This window comes from Trichosurus vulpecula, chromosome 1, assembly GCF_011100635.1.
Source record: "Trichosurus vulpecula isolate mTriVul1 chromosome 1, mTriVul1.pri, whole genome shotgun sequence".
In the NCBI taxonomy this organism is placed as follows: domain Eukaryota; kingdom Metazoa; phylum Chordata; class Mammalia; order Diprotodontia; family Phalangeridae; genus Trichosurus; species Trichosurus vulpecula.
Window position 1 is genome coordinate 547,338,395 of NC_050573.1, and position 27,285 is coordinate 547,365,679.

Genomic DNA, 27,285 nt, shown 5'->3' on the forward strand with positions numbered 1-27,285 from the left:
AGTTGGGACAAACTGGATTTGATTTGCAAAGATTTGCCTGAGAGATATCGTTAGCTTTCAGAAAATGAATACCAATTAAAGCCTGGTTATATAATGGACAGACCAACCTTGGAGTCAGTCCCAGGACAGCCTGAACTTCAGTGCCACCTCTGACATGTACTGGCTGTGTGGTCCTGGGCAAGTCACTTAACTTCTTAATGCCCCCAGGCAACTGTGCATATTTTCATTGGTAGAGGGCATTTCCTTCTCAAGCGTTTCCTATAGCAATAAAATCACAAGCTTATCCTTCTCCCAAGAAAACTTTTCAAAGTTTTTTTTTTCAATGAATATTAAAGTGAATGACTAGTCAAGTGCACGGGCAAATAACATAGTTTTGTGGGGTTTTTTTTCTTACAGCCTTATCCTCCTTTTATGCCTCGAAGACTTACAGGACGTAGTAGATATCGATCCCAACAGCCAATACCACCTCCCCCTTATCATCCCAGCCTCCTACCATATGTACTGTAAGTTCTATCTCAGCTATCTTAATGTTTTTCCCTAGTTATCAGACATTTATTGCTTTTATGATAGTTCGACCTATACACAACACACACACACACACACACACACACACACACCCCTGTAAAACTTAATTTAAGCAAAATAATATTGATGTGTATTTTAGGGGTATTTCATATTCAGATTGTTTTGCTTTATTTTCAAGATAAAAAGATAGCAAGATAAAGGATAATTCAATTTCAAGAATATTTTTCAAGTACCTAGGTACAAAGTGCTGAAAACAAAAATGAGAAGTTTCTATCCTCAAAGAATTTACATTTTTCTGTGGGGTGTAGATATGTACCAGAGAAATAAACTTGTAAGCTAGCAGTTCTCAAAGAAGATAGGAGACCATAGAAGAAAAGATTCAAAATGAGAGGTTTTGTTTTTGTTAAAAGTATACCTGGTTTTGTTTTTGTTAAAAGTATACCTATCACTGCTTCTGGTTATTCTATTGTTCTTGCTTCTCTTAGGAGAAAGAAGAGTAGCCTGTCTCTGAGACTTAGAGAAATACCTTCTAAAGGATTCTTAAATTCCCAGTATATCTCTCAGTTTTCCATCAGTTTGATATCTTTTGTAAATAGATTCTTTTGTCACTGAAAGAGCCAATCTACTTTGAAACCCTTTTTTTACACTTAATTGTAAATTCTCTTTGGAGGTTGAATTTTTTGTCTAAGTTGTAGTGGCTTTAGAAGAAAAGATGTGAAAACAAATTAACTTGTGTTAGTTTAATGAAAGGAACCTTCCTTGATAATGTGTAACTATTTAAAGAATTTTCTCTGTTTTAGAGAATTAATAAAATTAGTTAATACATCTCAAACTCAGCATTTTAGAGCTGGAAGACTACTTGGTTTTTAAAGTGTCCAGTTCTTCAAAGGTAGTCATAATTCATATTTATTATTCTCTGTGAAATAGTAGTAGAGCTACTTATTTAATGGTGGCACAAATTTTTTTTTTTCCAAACCACTATGATGCATGAGATATAAATATCCAACCCAAAGAAAATTTAAAATGACAAAAAAATTTAGAATAGAATATCTCCTATAAATGCCTAAAGCTGCCCCTAGAAGGACTGAACATTGGAATTCCATGTCTGTAAAAATAGACATCTGTCTCCTGCCAGACTCTCGTTAGGGACTTGTCCAATTAAAACCACCTAAGTAACAATGACTGTTACGCTATTGATAAAGTTATTAAATTACAGGAACATGAGATATAAACCCTGGACTACCAAATCTTTCTTTCTGGCCACCATGCTTGACCTCTCTTATTTTGCCCACTACAACTGAAATGATTTTGCTCCACTTTCTCACTGCAATCTGCTACTCTGATGCTCTTCATAGGAAATGTTCTGGCGATATTCTTCAGGGATAATTCTGTCAATTTTTCTCTTCCACCATAGCTCATCCCACATTCTTTTTTCCACTTAAGTTTGCTTTTCTTTACCAGTTCTTTGCCCAAGCTGTTCCCCCACCAAAATGCGTTGTTCTTTTTATTTAACTAGCCGTTTGTGGTCAGCCTTTTCTAGGAAGGAGGCCTTTCTAAAACACAGCAAAATAGTCCTCTTTAATTCCAATCCACTCCCAGTATTCAGTGAGCTTTTAAATGCATTAAATAAATAATAAAACTTAACGTGTTCATTGTCTGTCTTGTAGATCAATGCTTCCAGTGCCACCTGCAATAGGTCCAGCCTTCAGCTTTGAATTGGATGTAGAAGATGGAGAAGTAGAAAATTATGAGGTTAGTAAATAATTTTTAAATCAACTTTGGGAATAGTGATAAACCAGTATATTCCAGATGCTCTTCCATAGAGAAAAGAGATGTTTATTATTATAATAATAGTTAAAATTTACATAGGGCATTTAAGGTTTTCAAAGCACTTAAATTATATTTCATTTGATCCTCATCAACCCTGTGAAGGTTGGTGCTGTTGTTACCATTTTATGGATAAGGAAACTGAGACTCAGAGAGGCCAAGTCACTTATGCAGGGTCACACAGCTAGTAATTAGCTGGGGCAGGTCTTGAACGTAGGTTCTCCTGTTTTCAAGACCAGCAGTCACTCTCCTAAGTCATACTTTCTCTTTAACAAAGACTCGATTCTATTTACGTAGAGTAATTTTACTATTCCAGGTACATTCCCGAATGGAAAAACAATTATACTGTGATAAATGTGTTTATTTCAAATATATTTACTATCTTGCTTTTCAGAAGTTTATGTTGTAATATAAATGCATACAGCACATTTTTTGGAAATAACCAGTCATCTCTTTATTGAGACCACGAAAATGCTGCCTAACTAAATGATTAAACAGCTGTTTAATATATTTCCAACTGAGGGTTGTTGAGTTCACTAGGGAAGTTGTAGTTTAACTGCAACTCCCTGGTCATTCAAAGACTATTGAGTGTATACTCTGTTGTTTCTGTAAACTAATGTTACTTTTCTTTAAATGAGTGTTGGGGTTTTTTGAGAGTTCTATCATTATTTGTTTTGGAGAATTCAAGTTAGGATTCTCTTTGCTTGTGCCATATGTATTCTTGCCACTTTATTTGTAGCATATTATTGCCTGATGTAATGCTCTGAAAAAATATTTCTAATTCCTTTGATTTGATGTCTAGCTTCTTTTTTCATTATCTTCTGACATCCTGATTAATTTTTGTACTTGTTACTGTTTCTTCCGAATCTCTGTTGTTTTGTTTTAATATATACACTGATTGTCTTTTCAGTTCTATTGCTTTTCCAGGTTTTTTCCCTTCAATTTTATTTTTATTATCTATTGATCTTTCTTTGATTTCATTAATTTTGTTATTTGCAGCTTCCCATGGGTATGACTAGATCTTGGATGGTGTTTCGCAGTTTCCCTGGCTGTTTTGTTGTCTTGTGTTAGTCTTTTTAAAAATCTGATATTGGGGCGGCTAGGTGGCACAGTGAGTAGAGCATTGAGCCTGGAGTCAGGAGGACCTGAGTTCAAATGTGGCCTCAGACACTTGACACATTTACTAACTGTGACCTTGGGCAAGTCACTTAACCCAATTGCCCTGCCTTCCCCCCTTCAAAAAAACGAAAAAAAATCTGATATTAAGGTACATCTATTATCCAATTTCATTTTTCCTTTTGTACTTCTGTCCCATCCATTGTTGCTTCAACTTGGATTTCTGTATCCCTTGAGGCTTTTCTGTGTTGCGTAAGTTAGTTCCTTATTAATTTGTGAGTTTTAAACATTGCTTCTATTGCTCATTTTTATGAGATTAGAAATAGTACCTGCTATCCTTTACTGGTATGGAGGGTAAAGGTCAGGGATTCTCTAGGTTTCTGTAGTGTGAAGTGGGTAGGCTCCACCTTTCTTTTCAGGCCTGGTTGCTGCTCTTAATTCCCTGGGGACTTGATTGAGCTCCAGTGAGCCACAGAAGTCAGGAACTTTGCCTCCTTTCTTACAAGTTTCATCATTTTGGGTATTTTCAGTAGCCCTACATGTCTTATAAAGGCTTTCTAGGAAGCAAATATAAATTTTTTTTCTTGATAAATTTCCCTGTCGCAAGGAAAGTATTAAAGCCATTGTAGTGGTTAATTTTTTTTTAAGTCCTCACCAAGGACTCTAGTTGTGAAGGTTTGAAGACTGGAACTGTTTTTGAGTCAGGTGTTCTTGTTCACCTCTTCTTGGCTTTCCCTGCCCTAACATCAGCAATGCTACCGCACATTGCGTTGTGCTAAGGAAGGGAAAGGGAAGAGAAGTTGGCACTGGAACTTTAAAAAAAAAAAAGTATTATTAATAGTGCCTTTTGTTTTTTACTCCATAGTCATTTCCCAATATTCCTAGCCCCTAGAACCTCTCCCACTCATCCCATAATTATTTTTAGTGACAGCCTGAAGAACCACCTTTTTCCCTTTTTAGTTGTCTAAGTCACTGTCCATGGAACCCTGCTTCAGAAGCATTTGAGTAGATAAATGTAACAGAAAACAAAGTGGGACAGCTAGATGGCGTAGTGGATAGAGCACCAGCCCTAGAGTTTGGGGGATCTGAGTTCAAGTCAGCCCTCAGGCACTTACTAGCTGTGTGACCATGGGCAACTCACTTAACCCCGATTGCAAAGTTAATTATACAGATGAATAAAACAAAAATCAGCAAAGTTATGCATCTGCAAATTATACAGATGAATGGTGGTAGGGGTGAGGTGTATTTTAGGGGGTAGAGCGCAGTTTAAATCAAGTTTCTAGCTGAGTCTTCTTCCAGGCTCCTCTTCCTCACACCGCTCCAACCACCATTACATTGTCCTGATGATGAAGTATATTTAATAGAGAAGGCACAAAAGTGGCTAATGCTAAAATCATAAGTAGAATTTTAAAATGAGTTAAATACCTTGTTTGTATTTACAGGCATTACTAAATCTGGCAGAACGACTGGGAGAGGCTAAGCCACGTGGATTAACAAAAGCCGATATTGAACAGCTGCCATCTTACCGGTTCAATCCTAACAACCACCAGTCAGAACAGACTTTGTAAGTCTTTAACTGTTGGTTAAATCTATGTTAAAGCACATGTTTTTATCTCTTGAGTTTGGATTCTACATTGATCGTTAGGAAACCAGATGATCTTTTTCATTTATTTCACATTCCATATCTTTAAGTTAACTCTTAAAAGTTTTGCAGATAGTATAAAAATTGATAATATACTTCTTTACTGCAATAATCTCTTTGTAGAAGCACCTTTGGGGTATTAAAATAGGAGTTATTTTATATTTGCTCAGAAGATACTTTTATTATGATTTTTTAAATTAAAAAACACCTTAGTATAAAACTTACAAGATTTCTTAAAGTTTGTTCAGTTTTACATGTTAATTTCAGGACAATTGTATATTAATAATTTCAGTTTAAACTTGTAATTTAGGAGGAAATGTGACAGGATCCTGATGTATAGTGTGTGACAATTTCTAAGATGTCTCCAGATATAACAAAATAAAAAGCCTCTAAAATATTGTTTTACTTTGATAGCATTATTCCATTGTTTTGTTTTCTCCTTAGGTGCGTAGTATGCATGTGTGATTTTGAGTCAAGGCAGCTACTTAGAGTGTTACCCTGTAACCATGAGTTCCATGCCAAGTGTGTTGACAAATGGCTTAAGGTAAAGTAGCAGTTTCTATTAGATAAATTTTGGCATATGCTTTTGTCTTCTCCTCACCATAAATGTAACAGGTTCCCCAAAGCTCTCATGTTGAGGTTTATTTTTGATGGAAAATATTATGTGGTAGAGGTGCAGGAGACGTGCTTTGGAAGAGGCACTTAAGGAACATTCCAAAATATTACAAAGGCTCATTCCAAAAGTATAAGCAAGTTAAGAGTAACTGAAAAAATATGACCTTGTCATTATTAAAGAAAAGTAAAGACACTTCAGTATCTAAAACACTGACAAGGTGAAAGTTATACATATATAAAAATTCTTAGTGCTGGTAGGAAGTAATTTGAAAGACTTGAACTGTATTATGGTTTATGTAGTGTTAAAAATGAGTGTCGCAATGGCCAGAGTGAGTAAAAATGTAGCTTCTAAGTATTCTTAGGTGCTTTAAAAAAAAAAAAAAGCAAAATGTAGCCATTTCACTGAGTCAGCATTAAATGACTGGGCTTTATTGAAATTCTAGGTATGATTTATACATAAAGAGTCTAAGGAAAGAGATTACTTCGACATGAATACCTTTTGAGTTGAAGTCCATATTAGTATATTCGTCACCCAAATTCCTGATCTTACAAGGCCTACCCTGAATTTAAACCTCCTGTGACACCCACTCCTTAGAACAGGTGTCAGCAAACTACAGCCCAGGGCCAAATCTTGGACCTCCTCTTTCTGTATTCATATAGCCCAAGAAGCTAAGAATTACTTTACTTTTTTAAATAAAATTTATTGCATTCTAACTGGATTTGGCCTTCTGGATTATTTTATAGATTTCCTCCTTCTCCCTCTCCCTCCATGTAACCTTGTAGGCAGGAGGACTGTTTTGATTTTTTTCCCTTGTATTTCCAAGGCTTGGCATATTGCCTGGCACCTGGTAAATGTCTAGTAAATTTAAGCTTATTGGTTACTTGATTTGCCAACATACTTGGTAACAGAGCCATTTTGGGGAATGGTCCTTGCTTTTTGAAGATACTTTTGCCCCAAATAATCTCTTCAGTAAAATTTACCAAATTCAGTAAACCCCAGATTACCCAAAAAATTCAAGTTGTGTGCCTGTGAATTATATGTATCTAAAAATTGTCTTCATTACTAGGTGGTAAGTTCCTTAAAAATCTGTGTTCATCATTGTTTTGCACCACCCCTTCCTCTTCCTCCAGTAGTCTTCTTTAGTATATTACACATAAAAATTTTTCCCTCCAGGAAAATTTTTTTTTTAATTTTGAATTCCTGATTCTCTCCCTCTAGTCCCTCCCTGATCCATTGAGGAGGCAAGCAATGTGATACTTACTATACACATGTAAACATTTAATAAATACTTCCTGAACAAATTAGTATAGTCCATAGATCTAAAGGAAAGGTCACCAGCTCAAATGTTATTATTACTTGAGAATGACACCAGCTCTATTAGGAGAAATGTGTAAAACCACCACCCTGTAGAAATTAATGGGGTAAGGAGCCAAGATGGCGGCTGGAAAGCAGGGACTAGCATGAGCTCCCCGCCGAGTCCCTCCAAAAACCTATAAAAAATGGCTCTGAACCAATTCTAGAACTGCAGAACCCACACAACAGCAGAGGAAAGCAGGGCTCCAGCCCAGGACAGCCTGGATGGTCTCTGGGTGAGGTCTATCCCACACAGAGCTGGGAGCAGAGCAGAGCCCAGCGTGAGTGGCGCAGACCAACCAGATCAGGAGCCAGGCGGAGCATGCCCTAGCACCCTGAATCACTGAGCTGCAGCAGTTACCAGACTTCTCAAACCACAAACACCAAAGACAACAGAGAAGGTTAGTGGGAAAAGCTGCGGGAGTGGAAGGAGTTCGCAGTTCGGCTACCTCCCCGGGTCCAGCGGAGGTGGTGCAGCTACAGAACTACAGCTGCAGTTGCTTCTGGCCCCAGGCCCACCTGGTGGGAGGAATTAAGTGGCTGATCAGAGCAGGAATGAAGAGCCCGCTGAAGATCTAAGTCCAGTCCAGGTTGGGGGTTCTTGGGGAAGGAGGAGTGCTGGTGTGGCAAAGCTGGCGCATCCCCCCAAGCTTGGAACATAGTTCTCTAAACTCTACAAGCAGCCATAGCCCACTGAAAAACTCAAGGGTCAGGTTAGTTGGCTGGGAATATGGCCAGGCAGTGAAAATGCACCCAGATTCAGACTTTGGATTCTTTCTTTGGTGACAAAGAAGATCAAACATACAGGCAGAAGTTAACAAAGTGCAAGAGCCTACAACAAAAGCCTCCAAGAAAAACATGAACTGGTCCCAGGCCATGGAAGAGCTCAAAAAGGATTTGGAAAAGCAAGTTAGAGAAGTAGAGGAAAACTTGGGAAGAGAAATTAGAAGGATGTGAGAAAACCATGAAAAACAAGTCAATGACTTGCTAAAAGAGACCCCAAAAAATACTGAAAAATATACTGAAGAAAACAACACCTTAAAAAATAGACTAACTCAAATGGCAAAAGAGCTCCAAAAAGCCAATGAGGAGAAGAATGCCTTGAAAGGCAGAATTAGCCAAATGGAAAAGGAGATCCAAAAGACCACTGAAGAAAATACTACCTTAAAAATGAGATTGGAGCAAGTAGAAGCTAGTGACTTGATGAGAAATCAAGATTTTATAAAACAGAACCAAAGGAATGAAAAAATGGAAGACAATATCTCATTGGAAAAACCACTGACCTGGAAAATACATCCAGGAGAGATCATTTAAAGATTATTGGACTACCTGAAAGCCATGATCAAAAAAAGAGCTTGATACTATCTTTCAGGAAATTATCAAGGAGAACTGCCCTGATATTCTAGAGCCACAGGGCAAAATAGAAATTGAAAGAATCCACCGATTGCCTCCTCAAATAGATCCCAAATTCCAGAGCTCCCAGGTCAAGGAGAAAATACCGCAAGCAGCCAGAAAGAAACAATTTGAGTATTGTGGAAACACAATCAGAATAACCCAAGATCTAGCAGCTTCTACATTAAGAGATAGAAGGGCTTGGAATATGATATTCCGGAGGTCAATGGAGCTAGGATTAAAACCAAGAATCACCTACCCAGCAAAACTGAGTATCATGCTCCAAGGCAAAATATGGGCTTTCAGTAAAATAGAGGACTTTCAAGCTTTCTCAGTGAAAAGACCAGAGCTGAATAGAAAATTTGACTTTCAAACACAAGAATCAAGAGAAGCATGAAAAGGTAATCAAGAAAAAGAACAAGAAAAAGAAATTGCAAGGGACTTACTAAAGTTGAACTGTTTTGTTTACATTCCTACACGGAAAGATGATGTGTATGATTCATGAGACCTCAGTATTAGGGTAGCTGAAGGGAATATGCATGCATATATATATATACACACACACACACACACACGTATATATATATATGTATAAGTGAATGTGTATGTATGTATATATGTATGTGTGTATATATATATAGAGAGAGAGAGAGCAGGCACAGGGTGAGTTGAAGATGAAGGGACGATATCTAAAAGAAATAAAATCAAATTAAGGGATGAGAGAGGAATATATTGGGAGGGGGAGATAGGGAGAGATAGAATGGGGTAAATTATCTCACATAAAAGTGGTAAGGAAAAGCAGTTCTGTAGGAAGAGAAGAGAAGGCAGGTGAGGGGGAATGAGTGAATCTTGCTCTCATCAGATTTGACCTGAGGAGGGAATACCATACATACTCAATTGGGTATCTTACCCCACAGGAAAGAAGAAGGAAGAAGATAAAAAAACGGGGGGGATGATAGAAGGGAGGGCAAATGGGGGTAGAGTTAATCAAAAACAAACACTTTCGAAAGGGGACAGGGTCTAGGGAGAAAATTTAATAAAAGGGGACAGGTTAGGAAGGAGCAAAATATAGTTAGTCTTTCACAACATGAGTATTGTGGAAGGGTTATACATAATGATACACATGTGGCCTATGTTGAATTGCTTAACTTCTTAGGGAGGGTGCATGGGAAGGGAAGAGGGGAGAGAATTTGGAACTCAAAGGTTTTAAAAACCGATGTTCAAAAACAAAAAAAAAGTTTTTGCATGCAACTAGAAAATAGGATACACAGGCAATGGGGCGTAGAAATTTATCTTGCCCTATAAGAAAGGAAGGGAAAGGGGGATGGGAGGGGAGTGGGGTGACAGAAGGGAGGACTGACTAGGCAACAGGGCAACCAGAATATACACCATCTTGGAGTGGGGGGGAAGGTAGAAATGGGGAGAAAATTTGTAATTCACATTCTTGTGAAAATCAATGCTGAAAACTAAATGTAATAAATAAAAAGAAATTAATGGGGTACAGATTATGTGATCCAAATGTAATCAACTGTTTTGCCCAAATCGAAAGTGCTCCACACAAAATTTCCAGATTGCCACTAGATGTCACTCTGCCATATTTTATCAAAAAATTGCCCTGAGGTATATCCACTTTTGATTGCTTTCCTAAATTTGTTTAAACCAAAAGTTGAGAGATTTTCTGTTAAAGGCCACTGTCACAAAAATATCAGAGGCCATGAAGAAAGAAAAGGCAATTTCAGTTAGGCTGGAGGTGTAGAGAGTTATTTTGTTGCTATTTTATATGAAATGGAGAATATGACCACATAAAATTCTATTCAGTAAGTAAAATTATAAATATATAATCCAGTTCTGTACAGCTATGGCTACTTAAGGGGGGAGAGAATAAGGGTGATAAGTAGAAGTAAAATTCACATAGATTGCTTTCATTGTTATTCTATCCTTGTAGCATCTTAGTGACATTAATTTCTACCTTAAGAAGCAATTTAGGGGTAGCTAGGTGGCCCAGTGAGTAGAGCACTGGCCCTGGAGTCAGGACGACCTGAGTTCAAATCCGGCCTCAGACACTTGACACACTTACTAGCTGTGTGACCTTGGGCAAATCACTTAACCCCAATTGCCCTGGCTTCCCCCGGCAAAAAAAAAAAAAAAAGAAAGAAAGAAAAAAGCAATTTGTCAGTTTTCTTATTTTAAATTTCAGAGTATTTTGTTTTACTTAAATACTGGTTTATTTTACCCATGAAAATCTGAAGGAGTTGGCCAGGTAGGAAACTATTACTTTGCTTTAAAAGTTTCTGTTGAAACCTCAAAAAGTAAAGAATTACAGGTTTAGAGGAGGAAGGATCCTTAGAGTTCATCTAGTCTAATCTCCGTTATAATTGAGGAAACAATACCAGAATGGTGAAGTGATTTGTCCAAAGTCATATGGGTAGAAAGTCGCAGAGTCAGGATTCAAACACAGGACCAGCTAAAAACACTTTGCAAATATGTCATATGCAAAACCTAGATGTTACTATCTAATACCAGATCAGGTGGTCTTTTCCATTACACTTTGCTGCTTTCAGTTAATTTGTTGTAACTGTAGGCCTGAAAGACCTTTTGATTAAAAGCTAAATGCTGCATTTATTGTGGGTTTTTTTTTTGAAAGATTGACTGATTTTATTCCATACCACCTAAAGATTATACTTAACTGTGTCCATGGGTGAAGTGAAGCTAAATGCCAAATGTTCCCCAACCTAATCTAATAGTAATTCACTTTTGTATTTTACTTTATAAGTTTACAAGAGGCAATACTATTTTTTTCTAGTTTATGCGTGAGAAAACTGAGGCACATACAGATTAAGTGGCCTACCTACCACCAGCTAGTATGTGTCAGGATTTCAAGCCTAATTCTTTCTTATTCCAAGAACGTTCTTTACTATACTGATTTTCCCAAGCTGAATTAATTTTATTTTGATGATTAGGATACAAAATGGAAGCACAATACATAGGAATACAAATAGGAATACCAAAATGGAAATCTTCATTTGAACAGTAAATGTCATAATGGAAAGAAATGTTTTTCTTTGAATGAATATGTTTCTAAATCACAACTCATCAAGTCTTATTTTGCCTTCATCTTACAGGCAAATCGTACCTGCCCAATTTGTCGAGCTGACGCTTCGGAAGTGCATCGTGATTCAGAATGACCAACCTAAGAGCACAAATTTAGTTTGGGTGTTCCTCATCACATGTATATATGGACTCTCCATTGAATTTACCTGTGTGGCTTCCAGCCTTCCCCTTACCAAAAAGGTCAACGGACCTTTCTTTGCACTGTGTGATTTAATTAATTATAAATCTTACAATTAGTCGTCACAATTATGGGATTGTTATACTAACAGTGTGATTGGAACTCCAAAGACTTTTTCTTTAGCTTAATTTTGTGTGTGCACTAACATTCCCTGGTTTTTGTGTGATCATTCCGAGTGTTGCTGCAAGATTACTGTGGACGTGATCTTAGCATGTGCTTTTATACAGAGTGGTAGCTCCAAACAGTATAGCAATCTACCTTATATAGAGCCTTCAGAAACTGTGAGTGGAAATGAATGAAATGTATGAGTCTGATGATAATATATCCATGTATGTCTGGAAGTATGCAAGTATTTGTGTGAGGGTATGGTAGCACAATGTGTGTGTGAGATCCTATATACCAGCATGTACTGAGAATGTGTGTAGTGTTAATTATGCTGCAGTGTATAATCTTGTGTGTTATTTAAGCAGTACTAGTACTGTACACTGGTTTCTTTCCTTGTGTTTTGCTGTGCACACTGAATGCTAAGGGTGCATCAGTTATAAGCATTTAATATCCCTCCCCCAATTCCCTCCCAATATAATTAATAATGCAAAGACCATTTTATTCTTCAGGTGGCTGTTATACTCTGGCCACTTACAGAAAAAGTGTACCAGGACCTGATTTTTAGATTTTCTTACGAAAGTGAATTTTAAAATGTCAGGCTTGCTGTTTCCTTTTAGAAGGGTGCAATATCACACATAATCAGTTAGCAATATTAACATGTTCAGTCGGTAATTTGAATGTTGATTATGTTCCTGTCTCCTTAACATTTCCAGTCAGCTTGTTAAATAATGTACCTGTGATTTTTTAAAATGGTTTGCTTTTTATTTGTCACTAAGGATATCCCCATTCCCACGCAGTTCACCCCTTCTGAAATTTGGCATTGTCCTTCACCAGCATCTTACTTTGTGTTAACCAGATGAAACCTGGATTCCTGGCACATGGTCCTTGTTGAATAGGGCAAGCAAAATTAACTTTTGAGGAAATGACATTTCTCTTCCTATAAAGTATTTTAACTAAAATTCTGATTCTGAACATAGTCTGGCTAATTCTCGTTTGGAGAGTACCATTTCCCACCGTTTTCCCTTTAACTTGTGCTGTATGGATAAACTCCCTGACAAGACCCCTGCTTTTTTTCTTGGTCACACCTGGGGTTGGGGATGTGTTGGGTTTTTTTTTCCTTGCATGAATGAGTAAAGTGTAATACAATCAGTGTCCAGGATGTCAGCAGTATAAAAGAGGATTCCGTTCTTGGATTAGAACATAATGCTGTGAAAAGGAGTTAACCTCCCATCAATTGACCTGAATAATGTTATAGTTGTGGTTTTGAATAAACTGATTCCCTTACCGTATCTCAGATTGCTTTAGGCTGTTTTTCAGTAATAGAATTAGACTGAAAAGAGTCACATTTCTTGAATCCCTCTGCTTCTTACCTAGGGTGAACGTTGTCACTTTGGTTGCAATACCTGAGCAGCACGCTTAGTTAGTAGTCTTGTCCCAGCTTTAAGTTCCTCGTGTCATAACTTTGAATGCTTCGAATGCCTTTCAGCTTTAGCGTCAGTTATTTTTTTCAGACAGTGTTATTGCTACCACCATGCTGCTTTGCCCTCCTTAGAAGGCTGTACAGACTAATCGCAACTTGAAGTTGAGTAACGTAAAACAAGCACAATTTTGCCCATTTTTCAGACACTTGCTGACACCTACCTAGTTAAAACAAGAAGATAGAATTATAAAACTTTTTGGTCTGCCCATGTTTGTCAGATCATAAGAGCACTAATGAAATAAAACAGTGAGTAAAAATACACAGCATACTATTTTTTAAACTGTTATAGACCCCTCCCCAAAAATGTGGTAGAGTGGACTTATTGACACAACCAACCACAAACCAATTAAATCATGTATAGCTAACCTTTATTTTTTTAAAATAAGGAAATCATGTTTAAAATTGCATATGCCACACATCTTATACATACTCTTTTATATAGCTGCAAAAAATCTTTTTATCTGTACAGATCTAACAATGACACAACTACGCTCAGTATTCACTTTATTAAAGCATGCAGATAAAGCACTTTTTCTAACTTAGGTAGAAATACATAATTAACAAGGCACATTGTACTAATATGTAGATAAACTAGTCCCTTTTTTCCCCTTGAACTTAAGAATTGTCGTAACGTCCCTTTTCCGGTGAAGTTCTGTGAAGCAGTTGACAATTTAGGAGGCAGTAAGGACTAATTTGGTAAAATACTGAGTTTAATTGTTGCACTCTCGTAGCTAATCTGAAATTTTAAAAAAAATATTATTATTTGCATGGGACTCTTGGAGATGTGTGCAGATTTATTTCATATGGTTAGTGTGTATTTAAAGCACACATGCATGTGTTCTGAATCAGCTCAGACTAGCTACATTGAACCTCCTCCCCTGTTCTGGCTGACAGAAGGGGAAGGGAAGGGGTTTTGTGCTCAGCTGTTACTGCCTTTGGATTAATGCACACTTAAGTGTCTGACGCCACACCCTACAGTGGTAGTTCACAGCACCAGAATTCAATACAATATTTAGGTTTATTGCCTTTCCCCTTTTTCCTTCCAAAAGTGAAAATGATTGGCTTTACCATCTTAGCTCTGCTGTGTTGTTGCATGAATTGTCAACTTTATTTGATTATTTTTGAAAGAGAGATGTCAAGGCCTCCAGATATCAAAATCTCATTTTCTCACTGAAAGTTTTTCAAGCAAAATGGGGGAAATGTGTAAGTATGTTTAGGTTTTATACAATCTCTTAACTGTGATTTGTTAAAGCTCTTAAAATTTAGGCCTCTTGTAAATACTTTGGATGGGATCTACCAACTCAGTTTCATTTTAGGAAAACATTTTTGATGGAGATATCTTTGGGCCACCATTAAAACTGTTTTTATTTTCCTTTTGGTACATTCAGTTACCTCATTTTGCTGTTGGTTTCAAATTTGCTAATGATTATGAAAGCTTATGAGTTTTTTGTTGGAAATCATATTTGTTGAGTCTTTTCCTCATCGTACTCTATTGTATCATTTAATGTAGTTTTAAATGTATTATGAATACCTGTAACCAAATCATTTGAAGGCTTGATAAATTTTTAACAAAATTTGTACATTTTTTATGAAAGTTACTAGTAATGCTTTACTAAGTAGTGCAATGAATTTTTATTTTTAATCCCTTTGCCCTATTTTGGAGTTGAGAGGGTTGTTCAGTAATAAATGTATGACGTATACTTAGAATTTCTTGTCATTCTTCCTGGTTTTGTATTTGAGTATGTAAGTGGATTACACTTGGAGCCCCCAAACTTTATGTTTTTATAAATAATGTCTGAGCGTTTGGAGGATACACAGAATACTCCTTCACTCACTGGATTGAACAGTGAAGTACAGAACACAGGGTATCCCAAAAATTTTAGTGCTATTTTACACCATTAAGGCTTTTATAAAGCAATTAGTAAACCTTTCAGCCACACTGTGATTTTAGCGACATCCTCTATAATCTATGCTTCTTTTTAGAACAGTACATAAAATATGGCTGAAAAGCATCACCAAAAAAGCCTTTAAATGTAAGAGCCTTTTATCAAGTAATATCCTTGGGCTGGGTGTACATACATAACGAAAGTGCTTCTCAGGCCTCTTTTAGACAGCCTGGTTCACCACATTGCTGATCATCTAGACTTGTGTGCATGTTTCTGTTTTATGTGCTGCCCACAGGGATGGCACAGGAGGATGTCAGAGTCACTAATGTTTCATCGTCCAGAATTCCTATTCTCTGATTTTTTTTTATTTTGTTTTCTCAGTAACTCAAGATGGGGGGGGGGTTAAATTTTCTTCTCTTTTGCCCCAACTACACATGGAATTCTTTTTTCAGGCTGGTTTCTTGACACCCCTCCTAGCTTATTCTTCCCGAGAAATACTACCATTTTCTACTTAACATGTTTATCTTCTTGATTATATAAATTGTTTCAGAAGTAATTTATAGCCATCTAAAACAATGTAGAATGGATATACAAGAAGAGTTGGGATAAAGTAAGTCGAGCTTAATTTTCTCTTCTTCTTTGGATATCCTGGGGGAGAAAAACTTAGAGATTGTGCAAAGCATGGATAGGCCCTAAAAGCTCTCTGCTTGCCTTGGGTCACAAATAATCTGAAGGGAGGAATGGGAATTCGTAACCCAAGTAAACCCTATGACAGATATCCCAAAATAAAATTGGAAAATGGATCCTCCTTCCTTGTTGCTTACTTTTTTTTTTGTTTATGGCTTTTATATGATCTAACCTTCGCCATTAAACTTTATTAATGGTTCTGATTATAAAAGTATCAGCTTTCAATTTTTTTTCTTCAAAACAATGTGATTCTTTGCAGCAGAGAATAAAGTTCTTGTAGTTTACTTGGTGTTTAAAATGTGAATGTTTTTGTAATCTAATTAACAGATCATATGATACTCCATGTAAAAAAATCTGAGTTTTGGAATATTACACCTTCAGAATTATAATTTAATAACTAGAAAGGGACCTTAGAGATTCAACTCCTCATTTTCTGAATGAGAATACTTAGGTTCTGAAACATTGTGAGTCTCCTCATATCATTTAAGTAGTAAATTGCAGAATCAAGAATTTGAACCTTGATCAAGCAATAAAGTTTTAATAAATATAAAGAAATCGTTATTTTCCTGATTCCAAAGTTCAGTACCATTCCTCGGTATTTTTAGTAATGGCTTAAAATGATTCCAAAATGATTGGCTTCTTAATTAAGCATTGCTCACATTTGTATAATGCTTTATAGTTTACATAGCACTTCCCTCGCAGTAACCCGGAGAAGCAAGAGGTATAAATTTTATTACTCCTATTTCACGTACTTAGAAACTAAAGAGAAAAGGTTCATAAGATCATGATGAATGGATATAGCCTCTCATATCAGCCCCATCCCACCAGTGTCCTTATCCCATTCTTTTCTACCTGACCATTATGTCTTCTGGAACCCCTGTGTCCTGTGTCTTAGACCTGTACCTTTTCCCTTCCTACCCATTATTCAGTATGTGTTTTATATTTACATGGATCTATTATTTTCCCCCAATAGAATGTAAGTTCCTTGAGGGCAAAGACTGTAGTTTTTGTCTTTGAATCTCCAGCCCACAGTAGAAACTTCATCAATGCTGTGGCAGATCTAGAACCCAAACCTTTTGAATGCAAGGCAGGAGCAGTTTCTATTATCCTGTGCTGCTTCTCAGTGAATGGATTCGATTTCAAAAGGTACTTGATGGTTTTTCTCTTTAGCTTTTTCTTTGTTATTTTTTTTTGTTTGTTTGTTTAAATATATCTTCAATATCCTCAAAACAGAGCAATTAACTTTCTGGTAGTTGGTAAAATGAGGATGGTGATGGTACTTTTGTATATCTACTATCTTGAGCTAAAAAACAATACAGAATCTTCTGGCAGCTGTTTGGACAGAATGTAGGATCATTTGTTAGGAACAGAAAGAAAAATTCTCTTTTCAAGAAAAAAAAAATTATAATGGTTTTAAAAGCAACTACAACAGGAAGACTTACTGTTACTCCCAATAAGATGAAGAGCAAGACTTTTCAAACTATTTCAGGTACTATGGGTGGTATTTTCCAAATGTAAATTGTGATACATGTGAAATATTTTAATATTTTAAATCTTGGGAATATGTTGTTTCTAAAACCAACTCTTTTCTCTTCCTCCATCTCCAAATTACATTTTCATCTTCACCATCTAACAGTCAGTCACTTGTTCTTCAGTTCAACAATCCAATGGGGGTTGTCCAGAAACTAAATGATGGAAGTGTTACCGCCTATAGGCATAAAAGTGATTATATCCACTTTACCAGAGAAGAAACCACATAAAAATAGAGAAATTTTATTGCAACTTCAGTATCCAGCTTTTACTAATATCTTTGCCCTAATATACTAATATTTCTGGCTTCACCATTGCCCTTTAATACAGATCAGTGACTTCAGTGTGAAATTGGATTTATTTCCGATCGTTCATACACAATCATTAAAACTTGACCATCTGATAAATAGTCTATTTTTAAAATTTGTGTATGTAGATAGTTTTTAAAAACCTATCTAGAAATAGCATATCAAACCTGTAACTCTGAAATTTAGCTGCTTGCATCCTCTCAAATATGTTTTGGAATCATTGATTTAAAAGTGAGAGGTTTTAAAGATCATGGAGACAAACCAACTCATTTTACAAAGGAGGAAAACCAGGCCCAGAGAGAGCACGTGACTTATCCAGGATCACAGAGCTAGCAAGTAGTGAAGGTCAGAATTTAAAGCTAAGTCTTTGGAGTCCCAAATCATGTTTTGTTGTTTTTTCCACCTCTTTGTCCTTTCATCCAGACCAATAAGTAATGGAATATTACTCTTGTAAGGGCTATGTCCCTTGCTTTTACATTAATGTCTTCTGAGCCTATGCAGTGGGAAAGTTTTTGATAATGCCAGTCGAGACTATAGGTAGTTAATACCAAAGAATGGTTGCTAGACTAGTGTTTGCCAGAGGACACCTCGAGGCACATGTGTTGAACTCCTTTGGACCAGCAAACAAGTCTCCTAGAGCCCCTCTTCTTATTCAAGGCAGAAATAACCCAAATAGAAATCTCTTCCTTCGCCCTCAGTGAGTGACTCTGAGGCAGGGGACTTAGAATGTAACAAAGGCTCTTTTACTTGATTGTTTGATCATGAAAGACAGTCCTCAGAGACTGAAGTGTAACACTGAGGTGGCTAGCAAGTTAATTAACAATCTTGTTAATAAGCCTCTACTATGGGGCTCACCAGGAAAAAGCCAAGGTGAGATTGCACAAGGTATGTCTTGTGTTTTTTTTTAATTTAATATATTTAGTTTTCAGCATTGATTTTCACAAGTTTGAATTACAAATTTTCTCCGCATTTCTGCCCTCTCCCCCACTCCAAGATGGCATATATTCTGGTTGTCCTGTTCCCCAGTCAGCCCTCCCTTCTGTCACCGCACTCCCCTCCTATCCCCCTTTCCCTTCCTTTCTTGTAGGGTAAGATAAATTTCTACGCCCCATTGCCTGTGTATCTTATTTTCTAGTTGCATGCAAAAACTTTTTTTTTGTTTGTTTGTTTTTGAACATCTGTTTTTAGAACTTTGAGTTCCAAATTCTCTCCCCTCTTCCCTTCCCATGCACCCTCCCTAAGAAGTCAAGCAATTCAACATAGGCCACATGCGTATCATTATGTATAACCCTTCCACAATACTCATGTTGTGAAAGACTAACTATATTTTGCTCCTTCCTAGCCTATCCCACTTTATTGAATTTTCTCCCTTGACCCTGTCCCTTTTCGAAAGTGTTTATTTTTGATTACCTCCACCCACATCTGCCCTCCCTTCTACCATCCCCCCTTTTTTTAGTCTTCTTCCTCCTTCTTTCCTGTGGGATAAGATACCCAATTGAGTATGTACGGTATTCCCTCTTCAGGTCAAATCTGATGAGAGCAAGATTCACTCATTCCCCCTCACCTGACTTCTCTTCCTACAGAACTGCTTTTTCTTGCCACTTTTATGTGAGATAATTTATCCCATTCTATCTTTCCCTTTTTCTCTCTCTCAATACATTCCTCTCTCATCCCATAATTTGATTTTATTTCTTTTAGATATCTTCCCTTCATCTTCAACTCACCCTGTGCCTGCTCTCTCTCTCTCTCTACATATATATATATATATATATATATATATATATATATATATATATATATACACACATACATATATACATAAATATATATATATATGCATATTCCCTTCAGCTACCCTAACACTGAGGTCTCATGAATCATACACATCATCTTTCCGTGTAGGAATGTGAACAAAACAGTTCAACTTTAGTAATAAGTCCCTTGCAATTTCTTTTTCTTGTTCTTTTTCTTGATTACCTTTTCATGCTTCTCTTGATTCTTGTGTTTGAAACTCAAATTTTCTATTCAGCTCTGGTCTTTTCACTGAGAAAGCTTGAAAGTCCTCTATTTTATTGAAAGTCCATATTTTGCCTTGGAGCATGATACTCAGTTTTTCTGGGTAGGTGATTCTTGGTTTTTAATCCTAGTTCCATTGACCTCAGGAATATCATATTCCAAGCCCTTCTATCTCTTAATGTAGAAGCTGGTAGTTCTTGTGTTATTCTGATTGTTTTTCCAAAATAATCAAATTGTTTCTTTCTGGCTGCTTGCATTATTTTCTTCTTGATCTGGGAGCTCTGGAATTTGGTGACAATATGCCTAAGAGATTTCTTTTTGGGATCTATTTGAGGAGGCTATCTGTGGATTCTTTCAATTTCTATTTTGCCCTGTGGCTCTAGAATATCAGGGCCGTTCTCCTTGATAATTTCTTGAAAGATGATATCTAGGCTCTTTTTCTGATCATGGCTTTCAGGTAGTCCAATAATTTTTAAATTATCTCTCCTGGATCTATTTTCCAGGTCAGTGGTTTTTCCAATGAGATATTTCACATTGTCTTCCATTTTTTCATTCCTTTGGTTCTGTTTTATAAAATCTTGATTTCTCATCAAGTCACTAGCTTCCACTTGCTCCAATGTAATTTTTAAGGTAGTATTTTCTTCAGTGGTCTTTTGGATCTCCTTTTCCATTTGGCTAATTCTGCCTTTCAAGGCATTCTCCTCATTGACTTTTTGGAGCTCTTTTGCCATTTGAGTTAGTCTATTTTTAAGGTGTTTTCTTCAGTATTTTGGGGGGGGGTCTCTTTTAGCAAGTCATTGACTTGTTTTTCATGGTTTTCTCACATCCTTCTCATTTCTCTTCTCAATTTTTCCTCTACTTCTCTAACTTGCTTTTCCCAATCCTTTTTGAGCTCTTCCTTGGCCTGAGACCATGTTTTTCTTGGAGGCTTTTGTTGTAGGCTCTTTGACTTTGTTGACTTCTTCTGGCTGTATGTTTTGGTCTTCTTTGTCACCAAAGAAAAATTCCAAAGTCTGAGACTGAATCTGGATGCGTTTTTGCTGCCTGGCCATGTTCCCAGCCAACTGGCTTGACCCTTGAGTTTTTCAGCAGGGTATGACTGCTTGTACAGTAAAGAGAACTATGTTCCAAGCTTGGGGGGATGTGCCAGCTCTGCCACATCAGCACTCCTTCCCCAAGAACCCCCAACCCGGACTGGACTTAGATCTTCTGCAGGCTCTGTGCTCCTGCTCTGATCTGCCACTTAATTCCTCCCACCAGGTGGGCCTGGGGCCAGAAGCAACTGCAGCTGTAGTTCTGTAGCTGCCCAACCTCCACTGCCCCCGGGGCAGTGGCCCAACCGCAAACTCCTTTTTTTAATCTGTCCCCAGCAGCTTTTCCCACTAACTTCTGTTGTCTTTGGTGTTTGTGGTTTGGGAAGTCTGGTAACTGCTGCAGCTCACTGATTCAGGGCGCTAGGGCATGCTCCGCCCAGCTCCCAGTCTGGTTAGTCTGCACCACCCACGCTGAGCTCTTCTCCGCTCCCCTCCACTCCCAGCTCCATGCAGGATAGACCTTACCCAGAGATCATCCAGGCTGTCCTGGGCTGGAGCCCTGCTTCCCTCTGCTGTTTTGTGGGTTCTGCAGTTCTAGAATTGGTTCAGAGCCATTTTTTATAGGTTTTTGGAGGGACCTGGCAGGGAGCTCACGCTAGTCCCTGCTTTCAAGCTGCTATCTTGGCTCCACCCCCCATGTCTTGTTCTTTTAGAAGTGGGGTTGTCAGATTCCACGTTTTAATGCTTTCCTAGCCCTCAGGTATTTCATGTATGTTACTGAGAGGCCTTCCATCCTCATTGGAGACCCTTATTTGACCTAATGCCATTTAAGTATTGTCTTGGAAAGTTTTAAGTATTGCTCCCTAAATGATACAAGTCACTACAAATGCAGTGGATATAGATATATAGCCCAAGCTCACTTATATTATCATATATTAACATGATTCTGACTAATATGATCAGGGATCAGTAGAAAGGGTTGGTAGCTCCAAAAGATACATTCATTGTGATCTTTTTTTATATACCATTTTTAAAATTTTATTTTTAGTTTTCAACATTCATTTTCACAAGATTTTGACTTACAAATTTTCTCCCAGTCTCTACCCTCATCTCCACCCCAAGGTGGCATGTATTCTGATTGCCCCTTTCCCCAGTCTGCTCTCCCTTCTGTCACCCCACTACCCCATATTCCCTTCCCTCTACTTTCTTGTAGGGCAAGATAGATTTCTGTACCCCATTGCCTGTATATCTTATTTCCCAGTTGCATGTAAAAACAGTTTTTTTTGACATTTGTTCTTAGAACTTTGAGTTCCAAATTCTCTCCCTTTTAATTGTGATCTTAATTAAGGTGTATACAGCTAAAATACTGAATATAATTGTATGCCAGAGGAATAAAGTGTTCTGAGGAAAGAGAAATCACTTCTAGCTTCAGGAACTTGAGAAGGCTTCATGGACAGGGGCAACCTTGAGAACCGGGGAATGGAATCCATACAAAATTCTCAGGCTTCTAACCCCATAGCTTCTCCCTTAGGTGCTTAACCCAACTTCCTACAGCAAATAATAGCTAGCATTTATAAGGTGCTTAATATTTGCGAAGCGCTTTGTATCTTACCTTATTTGATCCGCACACCAAACTGGTAAGGTGCTGTTTAATCCTCATTCTACAAGGAACCTTAGAGGTAACTTTCCTGGAGTTGCCCAATCTGAGGCAGAATTTTAATGTACATCCTTCCAACTCTAAGTTCAAGCCATCCAGTCTGCCACAAAGCTGCCTTGGTGCTACAAATGGTGTTGACCTCCCGTACTAATCTCCCTCCCGACTAGCACCCGTACTAATCTCCCTTCACATCGGACAACCTTATTATCCTCCAAAGCTCAATTCAAATGAACACACTGAAATTTGTAATTGCACCAATTATACGTATGGGTCAGAATATAACATCTACATTTCTGTCATCTAAAAATTAGCAAGTTTTTAGTTATAGACAAGACTGTTGGTCCAAAGTAAGAGAGAAGGGGAAGGAAATAAAAACTTATTAAATGCCTACTGTGTACCAGATATTGTGATAAGTACTTCAGAATGAAATAACTCGTGATCTCCACAACAGTCCTGGGAGGTAGGTACTATTATCTTCATTTTATAGTTGAGGAAATGGAGGCAGAACTCAACCTGTTCAAAATTGCATTCATCTTCCTTTCCTGCCCCACTCCCCCCAAAACACTCTGCCTCCTGTCTTCCTTACTTCTGTCAAAAGTTCCCCCTCCAGGTTTCCAACACAGGATTCATCCCCGACCCTTCACTCCACTCTCCTACTGTAGCCAGTCAATTTCCAGTTGTACAGACTGTTCACTGTGCCTGACATGCTGTCCTTTATTTCCACTCAGAACCCCCGGCTCCCTTCATCTTAAGCACCACCTCCTTTCCAAGGCTTTTCTTGTTTTCCCCACTTGTTACTATCCCCTTCTCCAAATGACTTAATAATCATTTTGTTTAAAACATGTTGAGTCTCTCCCAATGCCCCAGTAAAATGTGAAGTCACTTTTGTATTTGTATCCTTAGTGCTTCCTACACTTTAGGTTTTTTGTGGTTTTTTTTTTTTTTTAATTGGTCTAATGGACCAACCTAGGGCTTCATTGGTATATGGAATCTCTGGTAAGGAAACTCCTCCCAAGGCAGGTTAAATTTACATACCTCTCTAAATTTTATATCATCACAGAGTTGCCTTGGGCTCTGAGATGCTAAGTCATTTGCCCCAGAGCCCTCAGGGCCAGGATGTGTGAGAAGCAGATCTTCCTGACTCAGAAGCCAGCTTTGCACTGCCTTTTGCTTGGTACTCGATAAATGGTTGTAGTCCATTGATTTTTATGTCTAATTCAAAATGAATTGCATATAATCTGTGTCTTTATTTTGTATTTATAGCCTACCTTCCAAAAAGGATTTGAGAAGGCTTAACATAAAATAAGGTAGTTCAGTAATTCAAAAGGCATTTAAATGCGTACTCTCTGATAAAAGCAAGTAGTAGTTATTACCGGAGAGCCGAGATGAGCGGATTACTACGACTGACCACTGAGTTTAGCTCTACCTAAACCTGAAGGCATTGTAGTAAGCAGTAATTTCATGGCAAAAGTAAATATTTGTCTTCTGCTTGAAGTAAAACGAAGCAGGAATTTACCAGGCAGGTCCTTATGTCAGAATGAAGGCAACAAATTCCACTATGGTTTTACATAGATACAGAAACAAATATTTTTAAAGGGATAATTGCTACGTTCACTTTTAAAGCCTCTGAGGAAGGGAAGATTACTACGTGTCAGATTTGATCCTCACAACCCTGTGAGATAGGTGCTCTTGTTATCCCCAAGCAGAGAGGTTAAGTGACTTGCCCAGAGTCACACAGCTACTGTTCATGGGCGCAGATTTGAACTGAAGGCTTCCTGACTTCAGGTTACAATTGGCAGTTTTTTTGTTTTTGTTTGTTTCTGGAGGGGGGAAGGCAGGGCAGTTGGGGTTAAGTGACTTGCCCAAGGTCACACAGCTAGTAAGTGTGTCAGGTGTCCCAGGCCGGATTTGAACTCAGGTCCTCCTGACTCGAGGGCTGGTGCTCTATTCACTGTGCTACCTAGCTGCCCCAGTTGGCTGGTTTTTTTTTTTTTTCAAGGGAATGATGTTCCCTTGTGAGGTCTCTGCTGGTCTATTTATGTGGGACTGGTGCCATTTGGGAGCTATTCAGGACTTGGAGTTGAATTGTTCTCAGGCTAGCTCCTACCACTCACACTCACACTAGAAGAGAAAAGCAAAACCTATCACAAAAGCAAATCCTAGGCTCTGACCCTTTATTATAAGATGCGATGGTTTCAGGCAAGTTCAACCTTGCCTGACATTTTCTTCAGCCACCTTGAATAATTTCCCATATTTTCAAACACTGAGGTGTTGCTACCACTCAGGCATTTAATAATTGTTTTCTTCTGTAATTTAGAACCTTCTGGTTTAATATTCAATAGTACTGATTTTGGGGGGAGGGGTAAAGATGGAGGAGTAGCGGAAGTTCTATAGCCAAGCTCTCCAATTATTCCCTTCCAAACAACTTTAAAAATAGCTTCAAATCGAATCCTGGAGTGGCAGAGCAAACAAAAAGTTGGGGTGAGACATTTTTCCAGCTCAAGATAACCTAGGAGATCAGAAGGAGAGTTCTCTGACATTGGAATAGGGGCTGGCCCAGCGCCCATGTGGTAACAACACCAACTATGGGACTTTGGAAGCATTGGCAGCAGTAGCAGCAGCTTTGGGAGCTCTCAAGCCAGAGGAGTAAGAGGATCTGGCAACTGGTCAGAAAGAGATTACAAGGGACCCCTGTGCTAGCACTGGGCACGGGACCAGACACTATCTGGCAACTCCAGTAACTATACTTATTTCCAGGTCACAGTTCCAGGATAGGAGTGCCATGCCAATCAAACTACCAAAGAATTATTTTATGGAGCAGTTTAAGATAGGACTGTAGTCTCACATTGCTTAAGGAACATCTCCAAAGTGAGCCCTAACTACCTCGCATGCATTTCCACCCTTGTTCATAAGGCCTTACTAAGTTGGTGTAAAAGTCCTGAAGTAACACAAATTCCAGAGTATTATCAAGAAATTAAATGCCTAGTTATCATAGAGTCCCTAAATATCATGAAGTTCCTTAGTCAAAAGGTGTAATAGAATCTCACATTGGTAACAGTAAGAGACTGATTACAGGAAAAATGCTACTGCTCCTAGAATCCTTTTAAACAAAGGGAACATCTTAAGGTGAGTCTTAAGTAGTTTGCATAAATTTCTGCACATGTTCTAGATATAAATGTTATTAGATTTTCCAGTAAGATAACACAAAAGAGCTCATATCTAATATTGACTACTTGCTTTGATCATAGAAACTTCCTATAGAAGGAAAAAGAGCAGGGACATGTGACATACCAAATATGACAGGATAAAACATCCTTAGCTTTGTTTAAATTCAGATAGGGTCACAGTTCTCCAATCATGCAGGATCTGTTTCTCCTCATAGCCAGACTCAGGAATAGTCAGATGGGAAACATTCCTTTCCAAAGGAACACAATGGGGAAACTGAGCCAGGAGGATCCCATACTAGATTGAGGCCAAGATTGTCCCCTCGGCTTTGCCAAATGCAAACCTCCACCTGTTAATAGTACAGGATCACATTCCCTCTGAGTAGCTTATCTTGTGGTATTTCTCTCAGATACTGATTTAATGCAGACAACTATACCCAAATTCAAACTCAAAACAAATTAGTTATGGTCCCAAGCACCTTTTGCCTTAAACATCAAATCTCACTAATCACAGCTTTTAGAGCCAGATATGGTTGCTTTTACTTTTAAGGAGTTGCAATAAGGAATAAAGATTTACTAGGACTCACATATATGAGATTCCACTAAACATCTTTCCCTTCCTAAATTTAAACTTGTCGTGGAGTAAAAGCCAATTGTTAGAATCCTTTCTATCCATTGTACATAAACTTGCGACTTCTCAGCAAGCTGCATGCATTGTTTAGGACTTACATAAATCAGGTTCTTTTCCTGGAGCTGATTACCTTGCCCATACATAGTTTCCAGGAGCCTTGGCAATTTCACAAAATAAAGAGAATTAACATGGACCCCAGGAAGAAGTTAATCCTGGTGCCCTTTGCCTGCTGACTCCCATGCATACAGGAAAACTGTTCTGAATGGGCAGAACCAAATCAATAAGGCTTTACACAATCCCTTTCTTTCCACATACAGTAATCAATTAACCATTTTTGGTTTTAGCATTAAAACAATAATCAACAAAATAACCAAACTGCTCTTAACTGTAATAAAAACAATAAATTTCAATGACATCAAATACATTTCTAGATCATTAAAAAATAATAACATTTATAAAAGGATAAGCTGTCTTATCCTAAGTATGGACACTGTCTGGCAGGCTTCTCTGCCTTTGGCATCTTCGTCTACTTCCTACTTTCTTCTACCAAAATGGCACTAGCTGCCACTGCCTGTACACATTCCGGCCAGCCTCATGTGACACTGAGTCTAATACTTAAGGGAGGAACACCACTGGTTTACACCACCACCCCCCCATTCCTTTTTTTATTTTCATCCTTTTGCCAGGTGGGGGAAAATCTCTCTCTCTCTCGAATCTGATCTGGGATGAGAAGGGTTAATAGAAAAACCTTGGGCCTGTTTGTGATCCTTTTCTATTTCTCTGAGCACATTTATTAAAGATCGATCCAAAGACACAACAAACCTAGGAACGAAACTTAAATAAAATTTTAAAAATTCACAGTAGGTTTAGACATAATTGTCATCAATATCAAATTGCTGCAACAGATTAGTTTACAAATAGAAATTTAGGAGGCCTTCTAAAAATCATCCAAAAGATTTTACAAAACATTTCTTTATAAAAATATTTCCCTTTCTCAAAAACAGCTTACAATTTATCCTGATATTAT

General features: G+C 37.8%; 1 protein-coding gene across 7 annotated transcripts in view; it reads left to right on the forward strand.

Annotated features, from left to right (window-relative positions):
• Positions 1–15,052, forward strand: part of RNF38 (ring finger protein 38) — a 223,746-nt gene extending 208,694 nt beyond the window's left edge. For all 7 annotated transcript variants that reach the window (XM_036741571.1, XM_036741573.1, XM_036741574.1 and 4 more), the window contains 5 exons: positions 397–503; positions 2,193–2,277; positions 4,911–5,032; positions 5,555–5,654; positions 11,594–15,052. In XM_036741571.1, coding sequence (XP_036597466.1) covers positions 397–503; positions 2,193–2,277; positions 4,911–5,032; positions 5,555–5,654; positions 11,594–11,656 — 477 coding nt within the window. In that variant the 3' untranslated portion in view covers positions 11,657–15,052. The remainder of the gene's footprint in view (positions 1–396; positions 504–2,192; positions 2,278–4,910; positions 5,033–5,554; positions 5,655–11,593) is intronic.
• The last annotated feature ends 12,233 nt before the right edge of the window (positions 15,053–27,285 follow it).